This window comes from Nematolebias whitei, chromosome 2, assembly GCF_014905685.2.
Source record: "Nematolebias whitei isolate Nwh7 chromosome 2, NemWhi1, whole genome shotgun sequence".
Classification (NCBI taxonomy): Eukaryota; Metazoa; Chordata; class Actinopteri; order Cyprinodontiformes; family Rivulidae; genus Nematolebias; species Nematolebias whitei.
This window is the reverse complement of record NC_056499.1, coordinates 30961844-30988279: the sequence shown is the minus strand read 5'-3', so window position 1 is coordinate 30988279 and position 26436 is coordinate 30961844. Positions and strand designations below refer to the sequence as shown.

General features: G+C 38.1%; 1 protein-coding gene across 1 annotated transcript in view; it reads left to right on the top strand.

Moving 5' to 3' along the window:
* cdh8 (cadherin 8) overlaps positions 1 to 24538 on the top strand; it is a gene marked incomplete at its 3' end in the record, with an annotated part of 74793 nt that extends 50255 nt beyond the window's left edge. Inside the window, 4 exon segments of the mRNA XM_037694185.1 lie at positions 9483 to 9730; positions 16879 to 17015; positions 23555 to 23682; positions 24421 to 24538. Coding sequence (XP_037550113.1) covers positions 9483 to 9730; positions 16879 to 17015; positions 23555 to 23682; positions 24421 to 24538 — 631 coding nt within the window.
* Between the last annotated feature and the right edge of the window lie 1898 nt (positions 24539 to 26436).

The window sequence follows — 26436 nt, the reverse complement described above, 5'->3', positions numbered from 1 at the left end:
ATATGTTGCACCTGTACATCTGCAGAAGGTCCAAGCAAACTGGAACATGCGGTATTACAGGGCATACTTTTTAAATATGTGTGTTAATCAACTAGTAGCATATTTGTTTATAGTAGATGTTTACATATATAACATGAAAAAAAAATAGATGGGGGCTCTTTAGCCTTTAGTCATGTTTGGTTCAGAGATTGCCTAGAGCAGCTAAACATCACTCAAATCTACAGTGACATTGTGCTATGATGTAAATGGCGTTACCCCAAGGACGCGTGGAGTGACTTTGTCAGTGTGTGAACAATGAACTGTGTGGGAGGTGGAATGTACAAGAGGTAAGAGAGTCTGCTGGGGCTCCAGCACAATGCCACTAAAGAAAACATCAGTGCTGCAAAACAAACAACACTAAATCATAAAATCTCTAACTGTTGACAAAGCAAATGTCACATGTCAGTTGTTCAGGAAAACTCTTCTTCCATGATCCACAGAGAAGACCCACTATTCCCACGTCTGCTCAGTTTTCTTCCTGTTTACTCCCTACATCACTGAGGGAGGCTAGATAATGTGATGAGAAAGTAGCATTCAACACACTTCTGATTTCTGAATGCTTCAAAATGAGTTTGCAGAGTAAGTTTTGATTCCTCCGACTAGAACTGAAGAAAAGCCTGGCTGTAACTCTTTCTGCGCCTCATCCTGTTCCTGTCAACGGCTAGATGGATTCATAAACTTTGATCCTATGTGAAATTGAAATTATTTAACAGCATTTATGGTGAGATTAAAGCATATTGATCTGCAGCCAGAGAGGTACAAACAGGGGTAAAAACTCTTTTTGCTTTTTAACTTTAAAGCTTTTTATCTGTTATCCCCCAGGCCTGTCGAGGGATGTTAGTGGGATGCTGAGCTTTCACCCCTGCAGCCAGCGGTGAACTTTCAAGTCTTTAAGTGGCCTGCATGTGCATGCTGATTTGATGCTAACGCTTGACTGAGACCACAGAAAAACACGGCACGGTTCTGGGGTGCTGAACATGTGGGGCGTTAACGCAGTAGATGCACGAATGTGTCTTTGTCACCACATGCAAATCTGTCTTCTCTTTTGAAGTGAAGACTCAGCTAGTTATTTCACCTTGTTTATTGGACATGTACACTGTGAGGATCTAATATGAGCCATGCCATTTTTTACAGCATTACGTTTGATAGCTCCACCATGTTTTATTCACTCCCACAAATCTCTTAATAATCAGAAGTAGCTGTACAACAGCACCGCTATGCATGCTAAAGACAATCTAATCTCCCTGGATTATTCAGTCCAAGCACTGTGTTTATTTAATGAATTAATAATTTCAGTGGGTCAAAATACGACTTGGATTCTGATTCCGTGCTCAGGATATTATGCCGTACAATACAAGGAACAGCTTGCATAGATATTTTATTTGATTTTGTAATTGATACTAAAAAAAAAACATTTTAATTAAACTTAGCCAGGGTAATTAAAGTAGCTGTTTACCAGCATGGTATTCTTAAAGTGAATATGACAATTAAATTTTCCAGCTACAGTGAAAGCTACCCCTTCCGCTCATACTTTTTGCTCTCCATTAGGCCAACGGAAACAAATATAATGAGTCGGTTCTTTATGTTGTCATGCGAGAATATTAAAGAACTGTCTTTATATTGGCCATGCAAATCACATTGAGCAAATAGTACTTTAAAAAAATAATAATTTTGCTTTGATGACTAGCAACTCGCAAAGATGCCCCTCTACTAAAGTCCTGAATTCCTAAATGTTAAACATACCTAAATCCTTACTATAACAAGTTATCAACTACTTGCTGTATTCTTACGGAACAAAACTGAAGCCAGATTAAAGGTCTAGCATCCCATTGTCTAAAGCAGGGCTAGTTGACAAAACTGCTCAGGGAGCCACAGTTTCTGAAAGCCAGCTGCTCGGGGGCCGGACATCCAGCAATTAAAATCATTTTGTAAATTAACCAAAGTTTACAATGATCTGTTGTTACCTTTTACATTGTTTATTTTTATTGCATTGAATCATAAATGCAATAAGCAGACACCCCCCCCCCCCCCAAAGAAAAGTAAATAAATAAATAAAATAAAACAATTAATGAAGTGGGCCAGATTGAAGTTACCCACAGGCTGGAAATGGCCCGCGGGTTGTCAGTTGAATAGCCCTAGTTCTAAAGCTTTACATAGTTTAAAACTAAAACTATCTATTGCTGAGAAATGGTAAAGTTGTTTGCAATTGTTTTGGCCATATCTTCAACATAACAATATGCACAGTTTCATGCAACATCTTGCATGGTCTATTAAAGTTTAAATGTTGTGTTCTGACTGATTCTCAGCTACTACCACGTCAAACTTTGTCTCAGTTTTTGTGCATTTGACTAAGTTGTAGCAATTGTATGTTGAATAAATGTAATTAGATGGCATCTTCTTAAATCGTGTTGACTCCTAAAGATAATCAGTTGTTCTGATGCATGCTCAATAATCCAGGTAGAAAAATCCAAAAAAGTTCAATCTGGTCCTCTGGACATTAAAAAAAAAACAAAAAAAAAACAAAAAACAAAACAAAGCAAAAAAATCTAGAAACGTTTCGTCTCTCATCCAAGAGACTTCCTCAGTCTGAGGTGCTGTTTTCAGCTCAGTCTCTTAAATAGCACCTTCTCAGGGTGGATCAACCAGTTTTGTTGCTGACAACCAAAACCAGCTGATCACATGCTCAAGAAGGACCATCAGCCTAACAATGGATCATTAGCACACTGATGGCTGTTTACTGTTCACAGAGGGCTGAGTGATACTAGCAATCACAGCATTGTAAGAGGGGGACAAGTTAGGAGTCATCAGGACTCTGTATCACAGAGCAGACAGCGTCCCCAATAGCTCGGGAGCCAGGCAGAAGGAGAAATCCTACACAAAACAGGCTCTAGAGCAATGTGGATATCCTAACTGGGCCTTCCTGAAAGCAGAGAAGAAACCCAAACAGGACTCCAGTCAACCATTAGGTGAAAAGGAGGAACCCAGACCCAGACCAGTGGTCATTCCGTATGTTGAGGGGGTATCAGAGAAACTGACGTTTATTTTCTAAACATAACGTCCCAGTGGCTTTTAAACCCCAAAATACATTACGGCAAAGACTGGTTCATCCCAAAGATCCAGTCCCCCGGCACAAACAGAGTAATGTTGTGTATGCTGTTCAGTGTCAGGAGGGCTGTGATCAGTCTTACATCGGGGAAACTAAACAGCCACTGGCCAAAAGGATGGCCCAGCACAGAAGATCAACATCATCAGGTCAGGATTCTGCGGTCTACACTCATCTCCAGGCCAGCGGTCACTCTTTCAAGGATGAAGATGTTCACATCCTGGACAGAGAGGAACGATGGTTTGAGAGAGGAGTAAAGGAGGCCATCTTTGTGAAAAGAAATCGTCCATCGTTAAACAGGGGTGGAGGCCTCCGGGTTCAACTGCCCCCCTCTTATAATGCTGTGATTGCTAGTATCACTCAGCCCTCTGTGAACAGTAAACAGCCATCAGTGTGCTAATGACCCATTGTTAGGCTGATGGTCCTTCTTGAGCATGTGATCAGCTGGTTTTGGTTGTCAGCAACAAAACTGGTTGATCCACCCTGAGAAGGTGCTATTTAAGAGACTGAGCTGAAAACAGCACCTCAGACTGAGGAAGTCTCTCGGATGAGAGACGAAACGTTTCTAGATTTTTTTGCTTTGCTTTGTTTTTTTTTTGTTTTTGTTTTTTGAATGTCCAGAGGACCAGATTGAACTTTTTTGGATAATCAGTTGTTAATTTCAACCCAATGATTACTTTTTGAAAACTTACATGCAGAATGTAGTGGACATTGGTTGTATGTAGTGTCACATGTCATTACATGTCATTTTGAAACAAAGAGAAAACCTGCCTTCCTCTTTGAAGTGATCTAAATATATGAGGTGCAAAGGAGTGGTGCAAGCTTCTAAATAAATAACTAAAACTTTTAAAGCAAAAACACAAAACCTAGGGATGGTGACATCCCAACAGTACGTCTTGATTCATTTGATTAGACACAACATTCACATGAGTCTACATGGACCAGAATATGGGGGCTGAGTTCAACCGTTACAGCAAATATTTCCTAAACTTGGTCTATGTTCCAGTGTCAGTGTGCAATTTATTTTTTATTTTTTTTAAGTAAACACTGTTTGTTTTAGTTTTGGAATAACAGCCACACTAGGAACAAATTAAGGCATTGTGTAAACACAGGTGGTGTCTCTGATTAAAGTCTCTCTTATGGTCTAGTGCAGGGGTGCCCACACTTTTTCTGCATGCAAGCTACTTTTAAAATTACCAAGTCCTAAGTGATCTACCTACTATAAAAATACAAGACATATACTTATTTATAAACATTAAGTATGCTTTTCATGTTTTACGTTCTTGTTTTTAGTATTTTACCATGTTTTATATGGCACCTTGATTTATTGTTTTATATCACTACTTTTATTTTAATTTCATTTTACTGCAGATTATTGTTGTCTGTACGTTATATGTTGTCTGTCTAAAACAGGTCTCGCTTGTAATGAATGAATAAGTCCCAGCTCGCTGTGGACGCAACATAAATGATAAAACCCAAAAGTTTGTTTAAAAAAATACAAAAAACTGACAATTTTTACTGTCCACATACAAAATAATAAACAAACCCCAGCAATAACGTCTGTTCTTCACACAAAGGAACAGAAAACAACAATATTAACTTCATGTTTGAAAAATATACAGGTATAATATACCAGTAGTTGGAAAATGCCACTCCAGTGAAACGCACTTCGAATATGACATTGTGGGAAAAAAAATGCCTCCCCTCATTTCGCATGGAAATGCTAGATTTTTGTGCTTCTTACTTGGTCCACCTCCTCAACTCATTTTACCCACTTTCTTGTTTAGATATAAACTGGAGGCTATTACGAGTCAAATTGTTTGTTTTTAGTGCGGTTGAATGCACATATGTGGTGACCTATGTGTCAGAAAAGCTCAGTCTCAGATTGGCTAACATGTATGTCAATCATTCATTCAACCTTTATTTAGACAGGTAAATCCCATTGAGCCTTGAGGACTCATTTACAAGAGAGACCTGATATCAAGTGACAAAGCAAGTGACAATTTGCATAGTGAAGATAGATTATCAGCTGACGTCAATTCAAAAATGAAATTAAAAGAAATTTAAAAAAAAAAAAGTATAACATCTATTTTGCTGTGCGATCTACTGATATTACCTTTGCGATCTACCGGTAGATTGCAATTGCCATATTGGGCACCCCTGGTCTAATGAATGCAGAAAGATATTTTTTTTTCTTTGTAATAAATGCTATTCAAAAAAAAAAAAAACTTTGCCTTGTGAAGTCCAGCATGAATTGTATGATTTCAACATCCATAAATGCTTGGACATGTCAAACTGTGAATGCTCTATATAATACAATCTTGAAAATACATTGTGTCATACTGTAAGATTTAGCTGACGTCAGTCTGTACAAGTTCTTGCTGCAGTAGTATCCTGGACAAAGACCCTAAAGAGATACTGTAAAAGTTCATCAATAAATGGAAATCAAGCACTGGTCTCGACACTTGTTATTAAATTTAGACTTTTAAAGATGAGGAGGAAAAGCAAGAGCTGAGGATGTGCTAGCATCAGTCACGCTGCAAAAGATTTCAAGAACATATCTGGAACTGCTTCATTCTTGTCTTAAGTTGTATTTATTCATGGGAGTGGGAGATTGCTGATTCACATTCAAAACCAATGATCTTCTTACATTATTTCACCACTCAAGATGTTATTTGCAATACTTGTAACCTGTACATCATTAATTAGATTTAGCATAAAACCATCTGAATTGAAATAACTGGTAAAAAGGTATGCAGTTACAATAATATACACACATCTATTAGAGGTAAATGTTTCAAATTTCCCATAACATAAAATTAAGTTAAGAGGAACACAAAAATATTTGCTTCATGTCTACTATCTCTAATATCATCACCCACCAGTGGACCTAAAATTCCAAATAACTGATTATCTAAAACATTTAGCACTCTTTTATTTTCACAATGTTTTGGGGGGTTTAGAGCCATTAAACAAATACCTACTCTTCAAAATTATTTGTTTTTCAAAAGCTTTTATTCTCCATTTTCTCGGCACAGACTGCCGGATCAGAGGGAGAGAAAAGGAATGGTTGAGGAGGGGGCTGGGTGTCAAGTGAAGAGGAGGATGAGCTGAGGAGTAAGGGGAGGTTAATAATGAGAATGTTCCAAAGAGCTTCTCTGACCGTGGAGGAGTGGGGCTTGGAGAGGCTTCAGGGGCTTTGGTCTCTTTACGATTGCCCTGATGTCAGAACTGTAAGAGTGCGGAAGTCAAAGCCCCAGGTTGCCGTCTACATCCCCTCGACTGCTGCTGTCATCTCTGAGCCGGACCCCCAGACACCCATCCACCCACCTGCCCTCTCTGTCAGAGCTCTCAGTGCTGGCCTTGCTCTGACCAGAGGGACAATTCCCTTTTTCTTTAACTGAATACATTTCCCGTTTTGTTAATCTCTCTCTTTATAGTCTTCCTTTCTCCCCCCCCAAAGCCAGCTACTGTCCCCTCAAGCGGCAAGACCCACTTTTGATTTCCCTATAAATCCTGGTTATGGAGCATGGAAGTGACTTGATCCCATTATTCTAGTAGTGTGAGAGTGACCAGAGGTGATTGTGAATGAAATTGTAACAGTCCTCAGATATGACAAGAGTAAAACTCCAGCTCTCTTCTCTCTTTAAATATTAATGATGAGTCATCAGTAAAGAAAATACTCTCCATCAAAAGAAAAAAAAAAAGAATCAAACACACATACAAACGTATCTACAGCAAAATGATTGTTCTTAGTAAATATGAGTTTTCTCTTGATAGTGTTTGATTGATGCTGTTTAAAATAATCTGCTGCAGGGCGTTGTTTCAAAGAAAACAATAAACGATTCAGGTTTTGCAGCTAAAAACTGCAGTGACATGACTGGTAGAAGTCAAAATGATGATTAAAGAATAACTGTAAACACCGAAAACATTATCAAAACCACTCACAAACTTCAGACCTGAATGAGTGATAGTGGCAGTATAGTCAGACAATGTTTAATCAAATATTCTATAAAATTATTATTTTTTTTCTATAAAAAATGTTAACATTTATCTCTGTTGTAAGATTGGCTTTAGTTTTTTTTGTGTCCTGTTTTTATTATAGTAAATGCTACTTCCTCACTGTAGCATCTTTGTCAGCATATTTGAATCATTTATATATATATATATATATATAATAAAATTTTAATAGAATAAAAATGTAAGGTTAATTCAGTGGGGCAGCACGGTGGCACAACTGGTAGAGCTGCTGCCTCTCAGCGAGCAGGTCCTTGGTTCAAACCCCGGTCCAGGGGCCTTTCTGGGTGGAGTTTGCATGTTCTCTCCGTGCATGCATGGGTTTTCTCCGGGTACTCCGGTTTCCTCCCACAGACCAAAAACATGCATGTTAGGCTGATTGGTAACTCTAAATTGTCCCTAGGTGTGAGTGAGAGAGTGAATGGTTGTTTGTCTCTATGTGTCCCTGTGATGGACTTGCGACCCGTCCAGGGTGTACCCCGCCCCTCACACAGTGATTGCGGGACATGGGCACCAGCGACCCCCGTGACCCAAAATGGAATAATCAGGCAAAGATAATGGATGGATGGATGGATTCCCAGTTTTGGGAAGCTTCTTCTGTTGGTCCCACACATAAACAGCTCTACTGGCAATATTTAGTTTTAATAAGAGATGTTAAAACAATCACCAGCACTGCTGGGAGAAACCATTCATGCAGCATCTAGCACTGTCCAAGTGTTCAGCATGAAAAAGAAATAAAGGAAAATAAGTTAATTTGCATTTAATTGTTGTGTGTACAATGTGAATAATAGATATATGATATTTCTGTATGTGGACATCATGACAGTTTGTGTTGAATCCAGACATTTTGGTTTCATCCATCCATCCATTATCTTTTTACCCGCTTCTTCCGTTTTGGGTCATGGGGGTCGCCAGTGCCCATGTCCAGCAATCACTGTGCAAGGGGCGGGGTACACCCTGGACGGGTCACAAGTCCATCACAGGGACACATAGAGACAAACGAGACAAACAATCATTCACTCTATCACTCACACCTAGGGACAAACCGGAGTACCTGAAGAAAAAACACGCATGCATGGAGAGAACATGCAAACTCCACCCAGAAAGGTCCCCGGACCGGGATTTGATCCTGGGACCTGCTCGATGAGAGGCAGCAGCTCTACTAGCTGTGCCACCGTGCTGCCCTCCATTTTGGTTTATTGATCTTAAATCATAAGGACGATTTACTGCTTAATGCTTTTCATTTACTATTCTTCTGTTTCCATCACATTTTTTGTCTCGCCTCTTGTCCTGAAACTTTGGACAAGCTCTTTCAAAAAATTCATCAAAACACACAGCTCAATCCAGAATATTGCACTGTGTGTTCTGATAGGTGTATATCATAAAAAAAATATATAAAAAACTACAAATCATTTCTTTGTACACAACAATGACATCTTTGTCAAATGAGTTATGAACCCAATTGTTTTTGAAGCTTTATTGTTCAGACAGTTGGTGTATTTTTGTAGTGGGTCTACTGCGGTAAAGTTAGTTTTACGTTGGACACCGTTGAAGCCATGGAGCGTGAATGTCCAACGTAAAAATAACTTTATTGCAGTCGTTCTATATACTGTGCTTAGAAACCAAAGTACACTGGTTAGTACACTTTAATTGTCAATTTATTTAGATTTTTAAGCATATTGAACATTACCAAATTTATCTGATGCTTATATTTGAATAAATGAACAACAAACTTTGTACAACAGTTGGCTTTATACTAAAAACATGCTACAGAATTTATAAAACAGTATCAAAGCAAAACATGTTCAAGCTTTAAGTAGTAAGTATGAATTATACAATATTTTGCTGGATAAGTGCACATAAAAAAAACCAAGCACTGCATATTGATAGATTGTTACGGAAGAGTTTAACTGCCGTTTAACATATCGATGACATGTGCCTAATGATATGTCATATATCATCGGTCACTTATAAGTGGGTATACTGAAATCCTTAAGCTTTTCTAGTGGGTATACTATGTATGCCCGGATATCACGTAGACTACATCACTGGTTCAGGCGTACTTCATAGTACAAACATCAATCAAAATTAAAACAGATCACAGGAAGTTGAACTTTTTTTTTTATGACTGAGTGCAAGAATCTTGAGTCTCAGGTCAAAACTCCATGACACCTGGTTGTAATATTATACACCGATTGTTTTCTAGTTGAATGGTCAGTTAAAAAATTGTTAAAAATGTTTCAGTTAACTTTTGTTAATTAAAACCCAAGCCATGTAGGGGATAAAATGAGTGTTGTTGATTGTCTTGCATTCTCTCTTTCAGCCCTTAGATTACGAGGATAAGAGAACCTACATATTGAAAGTTGAAGCAACCAACATTCGCACGGAGCCCGGCATCAACCCGCCCTTCAAGGATACAGCCACTGTGAAGATTGTAGTGGAAGACTCAGACGAGCCCCCTGTTTTCTCCAAACCCATGTATTTACTGGAAGTGAATGAGAACGCCCCCATCAACACGGTCATAGGAACGGTCACCGCCAGGGACCCAGACTCCTTTGGGAGCCTTGTCAGGTGAGGTGTAGTTAACAGTGAGCAACTGTCAGAGCTTTTAGCCTTTACGGCTCCACCATTTGCTACTGACTCACCACAGGAACGAGGCAAAAGTCACAAAATGATAAAGAAAAAAAAACTTTAATTTAACTTCTAGAAAATTGGAGAGAAGTCTTGCTAGTCTATAATGGCTTGTTTAATAAAAGGGTTGACACTGAATCATGCAATTAAATTTCTTCATGTCCCTGACCTTTGGAGAATGTGAAGGTGTCTTGGGCAGCAAGGAGGAAACCCAATAATTGCTCTTATTTCTACAGGTGAACAAAATAGAAGTAGATTACGAGATGAAGACACAACTTTATTTTTTTACATTGTGAAACCATCCTTGCTGTAGTGTAATATACTTCCCATGTGTGTGACTTATTCTTGGAAATACCACAAGGGCACCTTGAGGATAGGTTATACAGGCAATTTCTCTCCCTCCACTTTGGCATTTCATTAATTCTCCAGTGACTTGCTGACCGCATTCCCGGGACAACACTCAACAGGTTGTGTGTAATTGCCTGGTGAGCAGAGAGCAGGCAGGCTTGCAGGGATTGGATGATGCTATACAGCAGGGCTGGTTCATTCTACTTTTACCTTCTTTTTTTTATTTTTCTTTATTTTTTTGTGCATTGCTGGTGACATTCTCATGTATAGTGATGAGATTGCCAAGAGGAGGAATTGAGCCCTGAGGTTCCAGGATGCCTCTACTCTCATGTGTAATAACATATTTTGCCTTTTTTGTCCTTATTTCATTTCTTAGTGCGCTTATGTTTGTTGATGCTGGCCTGTGTTTTACATTACGAGGAGACTGAGGGATAAAATTAGCTTGGAATTAGTATTTTACTTTTTAGTGTTAGTTATGCAGTATCAAGAGTGTCAGAACACTTTAGGATGAAACTCATTCATTGATTTTTTTTAATGTTTTAATAGAATGCCAGAGTAATGATTTTGCAAGCATACTGTGTTGTCCTCAGTAGGATTCCTATTGAAAAGACAAGGGACTAAATAATAAATGAGTGTGGCTGCAGACGGCATCACCCTGCTGTCCTTTTCTCTTTGCACATTTGTTGTTATGAATCAGTTCATATATCAACATCCTGTCTTGGCATTTATTAGGTGTCAGGGATCTTTATGCACAAAGTTGCTTGTTTCTGTGTTTTGTCTCTTTTGTCCTTAAATTTACTTTGCACTTGTTTCCAGATCTGACGTTTTAGCATCAGTTATATGGTTTAAAAAATGTTTGCTCTGATTAGGTAAAAAAAAAAAAAAGGTTAATAGTTTTCCTTTCACTACCAAACAAGATTAACAAACCAAACCAAATATCTTATTATAAACCTAAAGAGAAGAAACACAATGTAGTCACTATATAACTGAAAGCCCTTTTTTATTAAGAAAAATAATTTTGTTTTAGACTTATTGCGCCATATTGTACTACAGACATTTGATTTTGAATACATCATTTTGCCATAGAAAACGGATCCACATGAATACAATTCTATTCAAAGTCCAAATATACATTTTTATCATTTTACTTACCCCCACCTTGCAAAACTTCAAGAGCTGCTGAGTGCTTTTAGCGTTGCTAGTGCGGAGGGGGATGGGGGTTGTGGTGGGAGGTATGAGATGAAATAAGTATTGTCATGTGGATAGCTTAAAATGATGCATGGCCCTAACTCTCCAAGACATTTTGATTGTACTTCCAGTCACGGTTTGTATTAGCCTGTAACTCTGAGCTCTGCGCTGATAAAATGATTACAGGCTGGGAGATTTTAATCCCACAAATATACTGGCTAAAAGGGAGCTATACCTTCACTGAGGCCTTTGAACAAATCACTAGTGTTTCTAAATAATGAACAACTTGGGAGGAAAAAGCCTTGTCAGATAACGATTCAAATCTTACATTTTGACTTTAGTGGATTTCTTTTTGTAAGAGACGCCAATAAAAAAAATAAAAAAAAAGTCTTGTTCCTTGTTCAATAAACATATTTTATTACCAGAGATATTACTGAACATCTTAAATTCAATTATTTCAGTATGTTTGCCCTTTATGAGTTAAATATACCAATAAATGAACAATTTCCTCCCCTGTTTCTATTCCTTTTCCTTTAAGAATTTATGTTTGTGCTTTGAAAATTGAAAATCAAACAGCTTTTTTCTGAATGAAAGCTGGAGTCTGTGCAGATGGATCTATTGCCGCAGATTGGCAGCAGTAAATGAAGAACTACCGTAAACATTCTCCAGCCACCATTTGCACAAGCTCCTGAGCTGACCCTTCTTATTAGAATCATTCACCATCTTAATCCCATCCCCCCCACCCCTCACCTCATCTCCTTTTACTGGATCAGACCAAGCCAGTCTGAGCCTAAACCACTTGGGGCGAGTGCTCTGGTATGCTGCCATGTCCCTGTGGCACTCGGGAGACAAACAACCTTGTTTTACTTAATGCATCCAACCAATAACCTTTCAGGTGCTCTCGAGAAATGGTCCCTCAGCGCCACTACTCTCTGTGCTCTTTCCCTTTCTACCCGACTGATAACAGAAAAAAAAATAAATAAAACAATGTGACATCTGGCAGTCACTCAGGTTGTTTTAGATGACCGACAAGGCTTCTTGAAATCGGTGCAAGTGCATATTTTATTTCTCAAAGGGATAGTTTGATCATAATAACTGTTGTTTTTTTTTTTTTTGTTTTTTTTTTAATGTACAAAAGCTTTAAATCTTCATGTTCTTTTTATTCCTTTTGTTTTGTGGAGAGTTTGAGGGACACATGTAACTTGTTTTTGTCAGCAGGCTTTGCTACAATGTAAGGCGGTGGCACAGCAGACAGCTGACACGCTGCATATGGTAATACGAGCAGTCAAGTACTTGAGCTACTTTTTTGAAACAAATGGAAATTTAATGTCAGTAAGACCAAGGCTATTTTTCCCCATTGAGATTTTGTTTTCCTGTGTCTCTATCATTTTGTTTTGTTTTTTCGCGTTTGACTATTTATAGTATAGATTGGTTGAGACCTTCCCGCTGGCTTGGGAGCCAACCTGAATAAAAAGTGGTGTACAAACACAAATGGTCAGCATTCAGGATACGGCTAAATTAGTCCTACATCTGTGATCCTCCCAGAGGAATTACTGACCTAATAACAAGCTGGAATGTCAGAGGCATTTTGTTCTCTGTGGACAAAAAATGTTCTCGATCTTTCTCCCCTCATTTACTACGACTCATACGGGCACTCAGCCACACATTCACATTCACACGTTATACAGCAGGTGCTTCAACTTTGCTTTAACAGTACTAATAAAGTACAGTAGTATGGACATTGCATAGTTCTTTAAGCATTTTATGATGCTGGTATGTCAAGCAATAAACATTTTTTTACAAAACTATTATTGTTCGATTGACATAAAACAAACAAACAAAAAAAAAATATATATATATATATATATGTATATATATTATGACACCACACAATAAAGCCACGCATTCAGCTCTGTCTTATTCTAACAGAAGTAAGACAATAAGTAAGCCTTGTTACAAAGATTTCACAACAATGGGAAAATCCTACACTTTACATAACAAACAAAGTAATGTTTAGGGGGCTGAGATGGTGTAGAGGCAAGGCAGCTGACTCGGGACCTGAAGGTCCCATGTTCATTCCCTAGTCATACATCTTGTGGTGTCTCTGAGCAGCACACCCTTTCCCCCCCATTGCTCCCCAGGTGCCATCAATAGCTGCCCACTGCACCACCTGGTGGTGAATGGGTTAAATGCAGAGAGCCAATTTTGCCATTGTGTGGGAACATACAATGATGGCAATATATTATTATTACAATTAACTTTAACAATATGCTTAACATCTACAACTATATAAAATAGCAAAAATGTTCTTCTTTCAGCTGCTCCCTTTGTCTGGGGTCGCTGCAGCGAACTTACTTACTCAAAAACTTGGCAGTTGTTTTTATTCCAGATGTAAATTGAAAATCCCAGATGGTTAAGTCAACAGAAACAGTCATGAAGTCAATGCCCTCCCTCACAGAGAGCACATTTAAAGTAGGAAACTAACTCTGTTAACTCTGGCTGGAGTTTGTACAACAAAAACTAACACAATAATTTAAAATAATGAAAATATTAGAAAAAAAAAACTTTCTGACATTACTACAGTTCATCAGTTCACACAAACTTTATCTCACAGAATGTGTGAGGAGCAGAGATCACCTCATGTGAACAAAGCAACAACAAATAAATAAAATTGAAGTCTCTATCTCTCTCTTTTTCTGCATGACTCTTATAAAACTAACTAAAAATATATATATTTGAATAGTATCATCAACTTTCAACATACTGTAAACAAAATATTACATTTTTTAAATTAAAATAAGACAAATCTACTAAACTTTAATGCCAGCTGCACTATTGCCAGTGACATTTTCTTTAAATCACTAAACTTTTCTAAAAATATACTATTTGGGTTGTATGTTCTTAATGTTATATTGCATGTTTACACAGGGGTGCAGTCAAAGATGCTATTTTATTGACAACAACTTCCGAATCGATCATAAGTTCAATATTTTAGTGACTTGCCTACTGAATGATTTATTCTTTTGTGTTTTCTTGTTTTCGCAGCATGATTGGTTGAACAGTGACAGATGTTTTGGATTGTCGGAATGAGAAGAGGTTTAATGTACTATCAGTGAAAAGCAGGGCGGGAAAGGAATGCTAAGATGTTGCAATGCACATGCAAGGAAGGTTTTCGCGGGTGAAAGACCCAATAGTTTTTTTTGTTTGTTTGTTTGTTTGTTTGTTTTTGGCAATAGCATGCCTATGTTTTTATCCAGAGAAAACCAGGGTGATGACAGTAAAATGAGCCTTCATATCCATTGTGGAAAATGAGACTTATTGCAACCCATAAAACTCCAACTGAGAAGATGTTCTGGCAAAGCAGGAAATAAGACACATTTCATGTGATAAAGTGCTTCTGCGACAAAGATGATTGGTGTACTAAATTTACTTCACGATAAAGTTGAAATGTGACATCATTTGAAGGAGATTTAAAAGATTTGGCACAAACAGCCTCAACGTTGACTTTAACTCCAGCGCTGGGGTCATCCTGATGCCTAGAGGCTCGAGGTAGACAAGACAGAGAAAAACAGTAGACGCCCTAAAAAAACTGAACACTTACCACGTTAGGTATAATTTTTTTATTTGCTTTTAATTCATTTCACGTTATGCTGTCAGTTTGAATGACAGGTGGCAGAACATTTCAGGGTCTGTCTCCTTGCTTCCATGTGAGGCTGTCAGAGTTTGACTGGGATCCACTCAGGCTGCTGCAGAGAGGCTGCTCCCAGGTGGTTTGCTGCTGTCTGCCTGTCTTAAAAGTGCTTTGCGTCTGCAGGGCAAAAGAGAGAGAGAAAAAAGAGTGGGGATGGGGCTTGGAAGATGGGGGTTGGAGGGGGTCCTTGTGGACCTTTCTCAGCCCGCCGTCTAGAGGATTTTACACCATTTCATCTCAAAAATGGAAATGTCACGGCTCGGTACATCTCCCCAACAATTGGAATCTGGGCCAGTGGTTTATTTATTTCATTCTCCACCATTCTTGTATAAGCTTCACCCTCCTTCGCACAAATAATTGTTGCGACTTTGTCTAGTGCTCTTTCTCTGTTTCTTTTATCTCCCGTTTGTCCCTTTTTCCCTATATTACTCTTCTCCTTTCTCACATAAATACTGCAGGGTCCCTGCCAACAGGTTTGCACCGAGAGGGCTAAGCAGTTTCAGTGGTATGTGACCCAGGATGAAGGAACAAAGGGAGACAGGGTGAACAAGATGCCCAGTGACAGAGGGACGTCTATGTGTGAGGGGAGAGGTGGATGGGGGGGACTGAATTAGGAAACGTGTATTGACAGAAAAAAGCATGTCCTCACTATTAGAGTGAGATGAGATTGCGATGGAAGACATGAAAGTGAGAACAGAGAACGTTTGTCCCGAAGGTAGGAGACACTTGTACAACACATGGTGTAATTACCTCATGTGAATTACTGCCGTCATGCGTATCTTAGGTTGAGTGGGCTGTTGATGACAGATGCGCAAATGAAACGTGTGAAACCAAAGATGACCCATAATGACAGATTATTTTTTAGGTCGTTTTGTGTGGGCTTGTCCCAGGAATCGGTGCTGTGCATGCAGCAACATGAAAGAACCATTTCACTGCTTCAAGCAACTTCAAAATATTATTTTTCTGTGCATTCCAGTCTCATACCATTGCCATCTTATTTGCAAAATAAAATAAAATATCTGTATGCCTTTTTTATAACTATCTATTGTTGTAGCTGTTTTCCATTGTTGTCATCACTCTTTGTTAAAAGCGGGTCTCTCTTGTAAATGAGTCCTCGAGGCTCAATGGGATTAACCTGTCTAAATAAAGGTTGATTTTTTTTTTTTTTTTCCGCTTTCTCCTTTTTTATTTCTGGAGAGTCACATGTGTGCCTACCTTACATTTTGATGAAAATCAGTGGAATACAGACAATGATGCAAAGAGGCCAAATTTAAAACAGTTTGGCAAATTAATTGCTATTGGGTTAAAAAAAAAAAAGGTTCCCCTATTTTTGTAATAATTCAAAAGTCCCTAAACAACACGAAATCTACTAAAAACAAAACAAGGACATTCTTGACACACAGGCCTTTGGTTAATCTTCATTACATCCATTATCCCCTCTCCCCCCACTCAGTTGTGTAGTGTGTGACACTTTGCTGTCCTAACTCATTAATACAAACCCTTCGGGAGCCATTGAGTGTTGAGAAATGCCAAACAGGGTTAACAACACTACATCTCTTACCCTGACATACAGTAACATGTACTAATGGCTTTTTATTTAGTCTGGGTGTGTTTATGCAGGGGTGTGGGTGATTTGGAGGGGTCTTCTGATTCTTTATTAGGCTCTTGTGTGAAGGTACTAATTGTTCCTCAAATGATAATTATCGATTTGTTACCATTTTAAAGTGCATTGATCCACAGGTTTTTTTTTTTTTTTCCTTGATGAATAGGGCTCCATTTGCCATGGCACCCGGAGGATTTCAGAAGATGCTGCTGCTAAAGTGATTTGGCTCAGATTTCTGATGTTTATTTGTCTTTGCAGATACTTTATCGACCGGCACACAGACCTGGAGAGGCAGTTCAACATCAATGTGAACGATGGGAAAATCACATTGGCCAAACCGCTGGACCGGGAAACCGACGTGTGGCACAACATAACAGTAACAGCTACAGAGCTCAGTAAGTATTCTCCCCATACTTTTTTCTTGCTCAATGCGCACAATGCGCCTCATCAATTGCAATGTCCTACAAGTCAGCAAACTGTTAGCCACTAATTGGCACACAAGTTTTAAAAGAGAGTAACTGCAGCAGGATACGCACGGTCTCCTTTTTTTTTTTTTTTTCCTTTGAGCAACTTCACAAGTCATCTCAGTCAAAGGAATTACTGACCTGCTACTCAAAATCCTCTGTTCAACAGTTTAAAGCAGCATATTTAAACGCTCAGAGAGCATAGCACAAACAATTAGCGAGTGAATCCACGGAGGCATTAAACACGTTAATTTGCTGAGTTTTGATTGAATTAAATGGCTCAGTGCTCAATTTGTGCAAGTGCAATAACATTAAGACATATCAAATAAACAGTTTTAAAGACATGCTCCAGAGTGGATTGCTCCAATGCCAGCATCCATTACAGATTAAAGAACATCTGCGAACCAAAAAACTCACTGACTACATAGAAAATCTTGCCGGCAGAGCTACAAACAGCTCCGACCATATGTAAGGCTTTATTTGCATACAGATTGTTTCAGGGGGGCTGTATGATGTGATAAAGCTTAATGTACCCCTTTAAGCTATTGGAAAAGAAATTTACACAGCTTGTAACTTTTCTGTCTACTTTTGCTGCTTCTCTACTTCGTTCTCTCCGTGTCTCATTCTCAGCCTGTCACGTTCTTTCTTTAATCAAAGGAAACACTTGTTAATTGTTGGAATAAATCAAAGCCCAAACGCTGTCACAATGTTTTGGCTACAGAGTAAAGACAAATCCCACCATCGATGCAACCTATTGGAGGAAGGGAATGTGTTTCATTTGATAAGCTGCTTGCCTTGTCATGTTGTATGCCCCTACATTCAAGGCATGTTTTCATGCCTCTTGGCAAAGTAACTGTGGCTCGAGATAGTGGCATATCTAACACCTAATAGGAATTTGCCAAAATAAATAGAGCAGTTTTGTTATTCTTCGCAGGGAGAGAGGGTAGAAGCAATGTTTTCTCTGGCGTGAAAAGAAATAGATGTGTTCCTGGTTCTATCCCACTGCCATTTGCCTCCCAAACGCAGGCTTGTTCTGCTGCCTTGCACCAGTTGACGTCTGACTAATCAGATTTTATTCCCTGTCTGCTGCAGGGAGAAAATCACTCGTGTGAAGGGAGGGGTTGTGTCTCCTCCTCTCTACGCTCTAATCCATCTATCACTGTCTATCTGACTGTCAATTTCCACTCACCTTACTGTTTACCTCTTTTTCAAATCACCTCTTAGATAGGCTGGAGGCCGTGAATTTTAAGAAGTATCCAGTCCACTGCTTTCTGTCTCAGTTTTATTGAATGACCACACATACCCTCCCCCCTCTATTTCCACTGTTCTTCAACTAAATTTGTATTTAGTCAAATCCTTGTTTCAAAATTTAAGGTTAGAGCACAAAAAGTTACCATGTGATGACAGAGAGACCATATAATTTAGTTTACAAATAATATGTGTAACAGCTATTTGGACCGAGAAGACAGATGGTTTGAGAGGGGGGTGAAGGAAGCAATTCATGTAAAACAAGGGAAACCATCTTTAAACAGATGAGGAGGTCTCAGATTTCAACGTTCAAAAACTTATAATGCAGATTTAGGACTGATACCCAGTCAGTTTTACACCTGTCAGGAATTTCATGTCATCAGAGTGGCCCCTCTGTGTGTCAGACTAACAAAGACCCTAACGAATCCTTATTGTGAGGAGTGATAGAGCGATCTGAATATGTATCTTACCTCAGTTTATAACTTGAACCCACACTCTCTGTTCTTTGAATTGAGAAAGCTCCTTGGATGAGAGTGAAATGTCTTCTGCTACAAATGAAGTCCAGTTGTTTTTGGCTTGAACATTTTTTTAAATTTACCATATCCTGGATGACTGAGAATCTTCACCAGCGTAACAGCCATATTTCCTTATATTTCCCAAGCATATTAGTGAAACAATCCATAAATAGAAAATTGTGACAAAGCATGTTGTTTTGTTTTAGACAGCATCAATCTGCCATAGGGTAATGTGAACTGATTGATAGTGTGAATGTAAGGATTACTCAATTTGTACTGATTGGCTGACACACGTCCACGGTGTGACTGTGTCATTAGAGCAACCTTGTGCCAATAAATCTAGATGTATCAGTAAAATGTTTTGGTGTGGAAAAAAAAAAAGGAAAAAAAAACATATTAAATGTTTAAAGAAAAGACTACAAGAAAGTGTGTTTCTACAGGCACTGACAAAACAAAAAAAGAAATGGTAGGAAAAAAACAAGGGCACAACTCATTGGACAAATGTTCCTATGGATGGATTTTTGTTCTTAAGCATATTGTTTCTTTATTATTATTATATAATTCCTCTTTCTGGGGGACGAGATGGGGTAGAGGTAGGACAGCTGACCTGGTACCCGAAAGTCCCAGGTTCAATCCCCAGCCATTCCCACATGTCATATTTCCCCTGAGCAAGGCACCCAATCCCTAATTGCTCCCCAGGCGCTTACATAGCTGCTCATTGCTCCACCTGGGTGTATCTCAGGTGCCATGGGGTGAATGCAGATAACTAATTTTGCCATTGTATGGAAACATACAATGATGACATCACATAGCACCTATATTATAGACACTTACTGCTCAAAAGGAGAACAGCTGTAGTGCAACAATTTTCTGCAGGATCAATACAGTTCTAACTTATCTTAGTTTACAGAAAAAAATGAAAATGTGTTTCTTGATCATGCACATCAACAATAATCCCGAAGAAGAAAAGGCTGATTTTTTTTTCTAATTATGAATTTCTAATTCATAAAATCAGACCCCCCCCCTTTTTTTTTATGTTTTATTTTGATTTTATGAATTAGAAATTCCCATTTGCTGCTGAGCTGTTAAAGGAGTGTAAATGCTATCTGCTGCTGGCAGTTTTAATATTGCAATAGAGTTCCTTCTTTTGTGTATTTTTTGTTAATTGTGAGTCAGGTTTATGAAAGTGTATTTTAAAACAAGACTTGCTCATGGGCAGATATTGTTTAGGAAGTAAAATATTAGTCACATTAACTGACATTTTCCAATTTCTTAGTTTTATTGTTGTGTATTGCATTGGATCATGTTGACTCAAAACTTATACTAAAAATGCACTGTATTGTGATTATTGTCTCAATTATTTTGTATTGCTTCAGGTTTTTATTTTTATTTATTTATTTATTTTGCTTCTGTTTACCTAATGAATCCAGTTATTGGTTGTTGTCAAAAAATGTTTTACATCAGCCACAGACCAGATATTCAGAATCTGGGAAACATATTTAAGAAAGAAAAAAAAAAAAAAATCCTCACTGTATATTTGTTAAAACTAAAACTGCAGCGTTTTGTGCTATGGACCAATACAACAATTGTACAATTATTTGCAGGACAGAAATGTCCTATTTAATAATTAGAACACAAATTTAGTTGTATATGTTTTCATTCATATTTTTGGCTCCATAGTCTAAAATTGAAGATAAAAAAAAAATGGCTCAAGCATTCAGTCCAAACTAAACAGCTGAAACTAAAATGTTAATTATTATATCAGTTTATTTTTCTTATTTGAGCATGTTGTACAGTCGTTTACACATATTAGATGAAAATTACGTTGAATTGAATGTAACTTTTTTATCATGAATCAGTTTTTGTTTATGCTGTTGAGGACGTCCCCCCCAAAAAAACAAACAAAAAAAAAAAACATGTCAGGCCAATATTCATGTTTTTCTAAAAACAAATAATGATTAAAACAAACAAAAAAAACATCAACAACAACAACAAAAAGTGTCACTGGCCATAGTGGAAAAACCCTCTTTGGCCTAAATGGGAAGTAGACTGCTTGAAAAGTTGGCAATTGCTCCACTGATTAATAAATACACCAGTTCACCAGGTCTCTTGAACAAAACTGTTAGTTAACAGTGATGAATATTTCCACTTTCAATTAAATTCAATTGTTTATTTATACAGCGCCAAATCACAACAAAGTTGAAACATCTGCACACATAGAAAAACCAATAAGTAAAGTTCTCTATCTAAGGAAGCCTGCAGATTGGTTAAATCTTCACTTTGTCACAGTCTCCCATCCTGAGCAAGCACAATGGCAACAGTGGAAAGGAAAAACTTCCTTTAAACAGGAATAAACCTCCAGTAGAACCAGGCTCAGGACAAGTAGCCATCTGCTTTGACCAGCTGGGTTTGGAAGGACAGGAAGTAGAGGCAAGCAAACATAGAATGGCAGGTCCAGATGTAGGTGCAGGTGTACCTGAAAGACAAACACACATGTCAAGGATAGAAAAAAAAAAAAAAAGTATTACAAATACAAAACAGGTTGAGCAGAGTAAGTGAATACAGTAGCATATTGAAATATTGTGATCAGTTTGTCCTCCAGCTGTCTAAGCCTATAGCAGCATAACTAAGGGACATCACAGGAAACCCAAGCCAACCCTAACTTAAAATTAGGGATGGGGCAGATCCGATCCAGTATCGGTATTGGCCACCGATACCAGCATAATTTACGTATCGGATTTTGCGATCCACCTGCCGATATTTCCGATTCATGATGCATGTTGGCTTCAAACTACGGAATGTATTTCCTGAACGGCGGCGTGTCTCATGAACCCAGAGTAATAAGACCCGCCTCACATTCAGGAAATCCAGTTCATAGTTTGCAGCCAGCTACAACGTGAGGACTGAGTTAGCAGCACTGTGACTAACAGATAACCAACTTTTCATCTAAACATGTCCGCTGTGTGGAAGTATTTTACACTAAACACCACAAAACAAGACAGCATTGTGCAATGTCTGCAGAGCCATAGCGCCACATTAAACCGCAGTAAAGTTAGTTTTACGATGGACATTCAAGCTCCGTGGCTTCAGCGGGGCACTACTCTTTGGTCAAACCGAAAGAGGCGACTCGACCCCGGCCAGCCGCGTCCAATCTGCCTGCTCAGTCTGCCCGTCTCTGAGGAGGGACAGACTGAGCTCGGCTGCCCCAAATCAGGCTGCCTGCTTCGGACTGAACAAGAAGAAGACGTCGCTGAAACCATGGAGCTCTAATGTTTACAGAGAAGTTGCTAAACTTCATCATAATTAATGATCAACCACTATCAATTGTAGAAAACAAAATATTTCACAGTTTGATACTTGCAGTCAAGATATAGTTTACCCTCCAGGAGATATTTATCAGTACAACAGTAAACAATCATAAAAAACATGATTTGAAAATTATATATATTGAAAACATAAACAGCTACATTATAAAGCGATGTAAAATACTAAAAACAGGAACATTTCTATTAGTTTATGCCATGAACTTAGCAGACATTTGAAGCCATTTAACATTTTATTTAATTTAATTCATTTATTCATTCATTTAAATGAAACACAATTTAAAAAAAAAAATCATCAAACAGAAAACATTGAATAAAAAGAGTGCAGAAAGAAGAAAAAATTCTTATATCTGCCCCTTATAAAATATAAAACAACTTTAACCAGTAACTTCAATTAATCACTTTAATATCCACTTTAAAGCTAGGAATAAAAAGAAACATGTTTTGTGTTAGCAGAAATTAATTCTAACTTTAAAACTTATCCAACATTAATAAAACTTACCTCAAGTTGCCTTTTTTGGACATGCATGCATATATTTGTACAAATTGTACTTGAGAGGAGATTATTACAGCTTCATATAAAATCAATGATGAGCATGATATCGGAACTGGATCGGTATCGACCGATACTCAGTTGTAGGTATCGGGATCGGATCGGAAATTTTAAAAAGTGGATCGGTGCATCCCTACTTAAAATCCCATCTAATTAAATAGCCTTTTATTTATTTATTTTTTTCATTTACTCTTTATTTATCCAGGTAGTCTCATTGAGCCACGAGAACTCATTTTCAAGAGAGACCTGTTTAGGGAGCAGATGGTGGGGGTTAAGGGCCTTGCTCAGGGGCCCAGAGTGGGGCGAATGAGGGTGGAGGGAGGTGTGGGTGTTTCACCTTTTCCACCCACATTTTGATGTTGACGGTGCCGGGAGGTGAACCTGCGACTTTCCGATCACAAGCCCATCTTCTAACCTCTGCGCCGCCACTCACTTATCTTTTTAGACTTGAGTTACCAATGGATTATTAACATGAGTGTATTAACTCTTATGTTTGAAACAATACATTGTGCATGATTTTCAAACTAATTTTAAATAATACATTTTTTGTTGTTATCTACAAAGCAAATATAATTATATTTATATTTGCTTTGTAGATACCCACTGCAATATAAATTAATGTGGCTTATCATTTGTCCTCCCATTAGTTGAGGAAATGAAGGAACAAAATAAAGATTGGGATAAAGGAGATTATATAGGTCAATTTGTGTGGGGTTTCATGTACAACCGTATTTCCCCTTAGTTTATGTTAATATCCGTGAGTATATGTATTTTGCTTTTGTTCATCTGGACCATCCTTTTTTTAATCTGTCCATCTTTTCCTATTTTTAGATTTAAAAAACCACAGCCAAATATCAAGAGCAATTGTGGCCATCAGAGTAATGGACATTAACGACAATGCCCCTGAATTTGCAGATGAATACCAAGCTGTTCTGTGTGAAAATGGAAAACCTGGACAGGTAAGGAGAGAAATGACTCATTCATCAATGCTGTGATCTATCACTTTCTTACTCTCTGTCCTTTTCTTTTTCTTGCTCTCCTCCCCTGTAATGATTGGCCACAATGAATTATAGCCTATTTATTTCCGCGTGAAACCACAGAGGTGGGAGCACAGACCTTTTTCTCTGAAACAGTCCTCCCTCGACGCAGTGAACACTGAGTGAAGAGGGGAAACGAGTGCAGTCAGGATTGATCAGAGAGGATCATAATTCACGACTGTCTTTCATGTCTTCCTCCAGATGGCACAATGCTTTCCCATGCCAAAAATCCTGGACAAGTACTTAGCATTCTCCTTCTCATCAATCGACCCAATTCAGGGGACCCGTATATGTACAAGATGGCAGTTTATTATGAAGGGGGGAAAAGTGTTTAAAAAAAAAAAAAAACAGGTGAATCTGTTCAGAAGAGCCTGAATTCTAATTTCTAATCAATCATAAAGATTTGCAGTATGATAGGACCTGTGATTGCAGATTAACAGATAGATCCAGGAGCCTGAAAGTGTGTCAGATTTTAGACAGGCCCTGATAATAACCAAAGCTCCAGGAATAGAACGAGTCATATATTTCATCAGGAATGATCCAGCCGCTCTTAAACTGAAGCAATCTCTGATAACAACAACAGTAATGAATACGCTGCCTCCTCTAATGGCTTTCAGCCCTGCTCTTCATATCTGCTTGTCTTTCTATTTTCCAATACAGGTGATTCAGACTGTCAGTGCTGTGGACAAAGACGACCCAATACAGGGCCACTACTTTGACTATCGGCTAGTCCCAGAGATGCTCAATAACCCCAATTTTACCATCAAAAACAACCAAGGTGAGAACTAAAATAAGTCTCCTAAAATGAGCCGATTTTGTGGGTTTGTGGCAGAGTGAGTGAAGTGTTTGGGAATGTATTCAATGCTTTTTCCAGCCTTGTCTTTAACTCATGGTGTATTAACCAAAACGGAAGCAAAATTGGCTGGATCAGTGTAGCTCACAATTAGCAGATGTGAAATTGTTTGGACACCAGCTTCTTCTTTACTCTCCAGTGCATTTTGAGGCAAACTAAATGAATGGGACCCAAATGGCATCCTGTGGTAGTCTTGCAGCTCAATGTAGGGTGACAGCAGTTTCACAGCAGATGGCACTACATTTATTTGCTAAATATTCTGATTGACTAATTTGCCGTTTTTGCTTGTCTTTATTTCTTTCCTTTTTTTTTTTTCCTGCATCCTTTTCACTACTGGGCTCTGAACAGGCTGTGCTCCAAATGATGTTGTGTAATGTTTCAGCTTGGAGGGGAAAAAAATCTTCCTTATGGTACTAGCCTTCTGTTTCATGGCTAAGGCTGCAGGCTAAATTACTGCAACCAGAAAATTCAGGTCATAAAGTGGACTTGCTGTGTTTTCACAAAAATAAATTACAATAACTAAATAAATGATACAATATAAAAATAAAAGAGATAGAGCGTTTCCCTTTGTAACAGGTACATTGGAAAGCAGAAACATGAGATGGTGTAAAATTAGCCTCAGCAAATATATCATTTTAGTTGAGAGCATGTCCAGCATTTCAACTGCATAAAACAAAACCCTTTTTTTTTTCTTATCAAACATGTTTTCAGAAACTCAAGAGCAAGGCGATGTTTATTAATGACACACATAATACAAATTAATTAGTCATAACGATGGATTGTGTTCATAACATTTAGGCATGAAGGCTAGGTCTTAACAATTTCTAAAGTTATATATATATATATATATATATATATTCCCTTACTAAATATTGTCCTAATACACAAACATCTCTGCTGCTTAGTTTTTTTAGTTTTGTCTTGCCTAAAGCCACAGTCTCAGCTTCATATATTGCAAAAGATAACACTACACCTGTCACTTGTCTATCATATTACTTCCTTACAGAGAAAAGGAGCTTGTTGTACCACATCCTCCAACACTTCACTGACTGTTTCTAGCTGAATCAGCAGCTGTGGGAGACACTTGATAAAAGAGTATCAGGGCCACTGTGAGCCTGTGGCTTTTGTTTGGAATGATGAGTCTAATTGTAAGGATTGCACAGTAAGGAGGTTAAAGGTTGGCAGCCATGAGGGAAGTGGCTAAGGTCCTAACCAGATCTATATACAAATACTGAGCCCTCTGGCAACCCAGGGTTCAGAAGGCAGGGTTACAACAGACCAGAGCTTTTGTTTATCAGTAACAAACAACACACTCTCAAAAATTCAGCAAGCACTGAAAAATATATTTTCAAACTATGTATTTAGTAAAACTCAAACTATACTAAAGGAATAAGCTCATTACATAGGGTGCAGTTCTGTATCTACACATGTACAGTTAGTGGATAAACTCAGCGTTTGTTAGGAATTGATTCAATGCTGATAATTAGAGGAAGTAATTTGGAAGATATGTCTATGTTGATTACACATATTTTTTTTTCATTCAACCTTTATTTATACAGGCTAATCCCATTGAGCCTAGGAAACTGTATTGTTTAATTGTTTAATTGCTGTTATTGTTTAATTGTTTGCCATTGGTTTGGGTATGCTAGTTTAGTTATAGTTTAGTTATGATGTTCACAACAACAGGACTTTAAAACTTCCAAAATGTAACTTAGTTTTAGATTTTAGGCTCTGGGCACCTACAGTAAGCCTTTTTCAGAAAATACTTCAAGCCTGGTCTGAGTGTGTATACATACAGTATGTATGTGTATATATATATATAT